Below are 5717 nucleotides of genomic sequence, written 5' to 3'. Positions count from 1 at the left end.
CACATTCATATTTACAGTTGGCACTACTGAACGCTAGTGTCGCGGGTTTTTGTTTGACATTTCATCGTTGTCATAAGTTTGAAGATATCCTGATGGCTGACGACGAGTTTGATGCGGACGAGTAATTATTTCATAATATTATTCATGATAAATATCATGATAGTTGAATGTTTCATTCACAGATTAGTTAAAAAATCAATTTTAAATGCGCAGTAATAACATAACCTAAAAATATCAGTTTGGATGGTGCTTTCGTTACCATTTATCACATTGCATATACATATCTCCTTCTAATGTTAACACACACTTAATTGCTGTAAAATGATTATTTAGAATTTCGAATTTTCGTGCTATTGAGATCTAGAACATTCCAAATCGTGTGAAGAGGTTATGATAAACAAATCATTATAATATGACAAGCGGATCCTAAATTACATTTACTTACAGTTTTTTTGCATCTTAAATCGAAGATGTCTCCTTAAAAACCGTTAATATCAAACGTGAACTCAGATTTTTTAAATGTTTGAAAAAATATGAAGATTCTGGATTTTTCTCTTGGAGCTTGAACTATTTTTATTCAACCCTAATTTTAAAAAACTTCTATTTTCAGCGGTGGTGGTGGTGCCGATTATGACGACATTGAAGAAGATGAAAATATCGAAGAAGTAGAAGAGCAAGAGGTGTTAAAATGAATATATTTATTATAGACCATTGCACATAAGTTTAGATTTACTTATCTTGATAATATATTACCCCTAGGAGGATGCGGAGCAGGTGCAGTTTTTGGCGCCAGGTCAAGCTGGTGGCGGAGTTGAAAAGTCGAAGCGGATAACAACTCGATATATGACAAAGTAATACATATCTTGTTCGAAATTGATGTTGAATGCAGTTTTATACTTGGAGTATATATTTTGTTTTTATTTTTAAGGTATGAAAGGGCAAGGGTGCTGGGGACGAGGGCGCTACAAATAGCGATGTGCGCCCCCGTAATGGTGGAGCTCGAGGGCGAAACTGATCCGCTGCAAATAGCCATGAAAGAACTCAACCAGAAAAAGATTCCTATAATCATAAGAAGATATCTACCCGACCACTCGTACGAAGATTGGAATATCGATGAATTGATCATTATTGATCAATAAATAGTATTAAGCTGTATTATATACATTGGCATAACGTCAAATATGTATCTGAAATATTCTGTTTTTCAACTGATTCGTTGTTGCCAGTGTTAAATGGACCATAAGTTCTATTGTAATAATATTAAGTAATACTGATCTGATAACTAAAAAAAGATTTTGATTGTTTCATGTCACTTTTTTAGATCGGTTATATGTTTTCATTAAATATTAAATTATATTTTGTACATATATACATTTGTTTTAATTATATCAACACCATTTGATGTGTCAAGTTAAGTTTAAATGCATCAAAAGATGAAAGAATGATTGCTGGAGATATCATTCTAAGCATGGTAAGCATTTGCACTGCATTAGAAGAATTTGCCTTACAGTTAAAATTTTAATATAACCATCAATACGCTTCGGTTCTTTATGAATATGTATGGATGCACGATTTGGAATCTGATTTAAGAAGAAAATAGTCTGTTGCGCGTGATAATCTTACTGCTGGTTATCTGGTACACTCATTAATGGTTATCTGGAAGATTTGATTATAAAATATAGTGGACGGACATCATATGAAGGCACATCAAATAAATAAAATTAGATTTATTATGTGTCAAAGGTTAAAATACTGTGCTCAGTGGAAAGGAAGACTAAGATCTTCAAAAAGTCATTATGGTTTGTTATTGAATGTTATATTTTGAAACGTTTATTTCAGATATGTATTCAGACATACATATGTACGTCCAAAGAAAAACATTGACTAATGATTAAATGTGAGGTTTTTGTCATTGAAATTTATACGAATTCTACATTGATTTGGAGTAAAGAGTGTAAATATCTAAATATGTATAACTAGTGTTGTGCCTGTAGATTTCAACGGGTGGCTTCGGGAAGGTATTGATAATGTTACGTACACCGCTAAGTAGTTGCAATCGGATTAGGCCGAGTAGCATCCCAGAGACTGTGTGACCGTTATAATTGGTTTCGAGGATTATCTCCCCCGAATGCACTTAGCGGCGATAGCGATACTCGGTCGCATTCCCGTGGAGTTCTTAGAAGTAACGGCGGTAGCGTGAGACCGACTTCCGTGGCACATCTCGTACAATAGGTAAACAAACCGGACGTTAAAGATGCCCTGAGATACCTGTCCCTTATAAGGCGGTACTTAGGCCATATCAAGACATTCTGGACGGAGCACTGCCAGTGCGTGTATCTCCTTAATCACCAATAAATGCTGTGACACGACTTTGGCCTTTTACTTGGATCCTCCATCCACCCCTACGCAACAATACGTTATATATACAGTGTGGCGGCTCGCTTATACGACATGGTCGAGTTTGGTTGCCTTCCTGCGAGTGGGGACCAACTCGGCTGGGTTCGGAGAGCCGCTACTCACTCTGCCTTCAGCTGTCATATAATAAACACGTGCATTCAACATGCCAGTCGTCTCATTCGTTCATCCCCCATAACAGAAAGGAATTGATGAGTTATATATAAATATAATGTAAGGTAATTTATAGGCGCGCGCGCGCACGTATTAATAGAAAAAGTTTAGTACGTGCAAATAAACAGTTTTTGTTAAATGTTCTTTTTTTTTGGTCCATGATACTTGGCAACCCTAATAGTGGGGATCATCCAGCTGTGGATGGTGAATGACTGAAGATGATGATGATGAATGTATAATACTGTAGCATATGCTAAAAGGAGCCGCCGTTATAATTGGTTTTCGAGGATTATCTCCAGGATTAAGTACTGTCACCTAACAATGGAGTCCCCCGAATGGACTTTGTGGTCGGTAAAGGCACCCAGCCACTTCCCGCTAGAGTTTTCAGAACTGACAGCGCGAAAGCGTGGGACTGCGTGTCGAGACCGTGGGATTGCATATATATTACGTGACTATAACAATAGGTAAAAAAACGCGTCGAGGAAGATGCAGTGAGTGACCTGCCTTTTATAAGCAGGTACTTAGGCCATATCAAGACATTCTGGACCGAGCACTGCCAGTGCGTGTATCTCCTTAATCACCAATAAATGCTGTGACACGACTTTGGCCTTTTACTTGGATCCTCCACCCACCCCTACGCAACAATACGTTATATATACAGAAAATAATTGATGAGTTATATCTAAATATAATTTAAGGTAATTTATAGGCGCGCGCGCACGTATTAATAGAAAAAGTTTAGTACGTGCATTACACGCTTGTCAATTCAACCCGTTCGAAATGATTAATGATCGAGTGTGTGTGTGCCTTCGTAGATGTGTGTACCTACGATTAATGATCGAGTGTGTGTATGTGTGTACCTACGCTCCAGCGCAGCGCATCTGACGTTGACGTCACCCATCGCTCGGCACTCAATATCAGGAGCGCATATCAGACGCTCAAGTCCCCGCTACCCCGTTGCCCCGTGTCTCCTCGACACGATCGCACGCTACATGCTTAAAATGCACCCATTGGTCAGAATGACGATACGTTCCTTTAATTGGTCAATTTTTTTATTGGCTATGCGCTTTGTTCGCTTGTATTTATTTTATTAAATATCTCAAGGCACAACCAGTGGTGTAACTGGGAATGTTGGGCTCGTAAGCAAAAAATCATTAAGGCCCCCCCCTCTCGAATTGTTAGATCGAAATACCAAATTTTTTATTTCGCAACGCAGTATTATATTAATAATATTTATTAATATAATACTGCGATTATTAATATAATTACTTACTAATATATATTTATTAATATAATAATTTATAAATATAATTATTGTTAATATGTAGGTACATAATATAATATAATTTAACTCACCTATTTTAAAATTTCTGCTTTCGAACCTTACTGTTCGCAAAATCATGAATTAGTTGTTTGAGGTCCATTTTGGCTGCTTCTTTTTGCTCAATTATAAACAAAGATAGTTCATTGAGTCTGCTTTGACGGATCTTTAATTACACTGAGCAACAAAAAATCACGTTTTGAGTTACTAGAGTGGAGACTAACCAAGAATTAAATATTTTTAAAACAATAAAAAATCACAGTCAATAGAAAAAACATCTGACTATTGATTCCAATACTCACTTTGAGCACAACAATACTATATTTTGAGTTAAAGACCGCAAAAGCAAAAAAACTAAAAATCGCGCAGTTTTTTAAACACTTGTTAAAACTCTCGTAAACGATCACTAACCAACAAAAATCATTATCATATTCGAATTCAGTGGGTATACTTAGTAAAGATTGGTTAGTCTCCGCTCTGGTATTTTTTTATGTTGCTCAGTGCTATTTTTAATTTATTGAATGTTCTTTCTGCACTAGCCATAGTTACAGGAAGAGTTAAACATGAATGTGGTATATACTTCTGAAAAATCACTCTGGTTATTGTTCCAGAAAGATCTTTCTTTCACAATAAAGTACATGTGTAAATTGAGATTCGAATTGATCTGAGAAAACTTCTGTATATTTTTTTCTGAGATTCAAACAATTGTCTGGAATATCTTTTTCCGGCATATTAATAATTTTCTTAGGTTCAAAAAAAACGAAATAGTTTTTCACTACCTGCATTCCCGCAAAACGTGTCTTAATTTGAACAGTTATTTTGTCAGCATTGCTTAACCCCGCTACATAGTAGTTACGCCACTGGGCACAACATATTTTATTTTATTTTATTTTATTGTCACAAATCAATACACACTCGCCATTACAGATTTGCTCCAATGCGACGGGTGTACGTTAATGAAATACATAAACAATCAGAAATCAGAAATACAGTAATACATACATATACAATCAGAATATATAGAATATAACAATTAATCAGAAATAATAATCATAGTGACATCTATGGATTTCAGATTACTGTGTATAATTAATACAAATTATACACAGGCAGATTTTTGTGACAACAGGATTAGATTTTTTAATACCAATTTTCAGGAACCGTTTCAGCAATGATCAGATAAAATTGGCAAACTCTGATAGAGAAACGATCGATTTCGAGTCACAAAACCCCCAAATCTAACCAGCAGTGGCGAGGACACGAACCTATGACCTCAGTGATGCTAAATATATACGCTATCACTAAGCCAAACTGCTGGCTATGTACATATACTCCTGGTATTCTAAAATTTGTTTTTTTAAATCCCCATACTTGTCCACGTGTCCGCCACATACATACCCATATACAAACATCGCGTCCGTTTTTATATATATTACTAGCTGAACCCTGCATGCGTTGCAATGCCACAATAACGCATACAATTCCCGTTCCAGTTCTCGTTCCCGTTCCCTTTCCCGTTCTCGTTCCCATTCCCGTTCCCGTTCCCATTTTTCGGAACAACGCAGGCAGCGAACACTCTGGTCGCGACGCGAAAACATTTGAAATTATAGCGAATGACACTCATTCCCGTTTTTTCCCGTTTTTTTTCACAGTAATCTTCCCGGACATGCATACAACAAATCCTGAAAGTTCCATCGTAATCGAGACACACACACACACACACAGACATTCATTTTTATATGTGTATATAGATTATTATTATTGTTTTTTTAAGTTGCGTGACTGATTATATGAAAAGAATATTATCTACGGTACTAAATCCAAACTG

The 5717-nt window shown here is 36.2% G+C and overlaps 1 protein-coding gene across 2 annotated transcripts; it reads left to right on the top strand.

Annotated features, from left to right (window-relative positions):
- On the top strand, positions 1 to 2368 carry Polr2F (RNA polymerase II subunit RpII18). Of its 2 annotated transcripts, none has more exons than XM_077429207.1 (4): positions 1 to 121; positions 611 to 680; positions 760 to 851; positions 929 to 2368. In XM_077429207.1, exons 1-4 carry the CDS (start codon positions 93 to 95, stop codon positions 1137 to 1139), a joined length of 402 nt encoding a protein of 133 aa, XP_077285333.1. In that variant the 5' UTR covers positions 1 to 92; the 3' UTR covers positions 1140 to 2368. The 2 variants fall into 2 exon arrangements, with proteins under 2 accessions (XP_077285333.1, XP_077285334.1); XM_077429208.1 differs by having other exon boundaries at positions 763 to 851; positions 929 to 1370.
- Positions 2369 to 5717: the final 3349 nt, after the last annotated feature.

Source organism: Arctopsyche grandis, chromosome 4 (genome assembly GCF_051622035.1).
Source record: "Arctopsyche grandis isolate Sample6627 chromosome 4, ASM5162203v2, whole genome shotgun sequence".
NCBI lineage: Eukaryota > Metazoa > Arthropoda > Insecta > Trichoptera > Hydropsychidae > Arctopsyche > Arctopsyche grandis.
The sequence above is the reverse complement of the archived record's forward strand: the minus strand, read 5'-3'. Positions and strand labels throughout refer to the sequence as shown.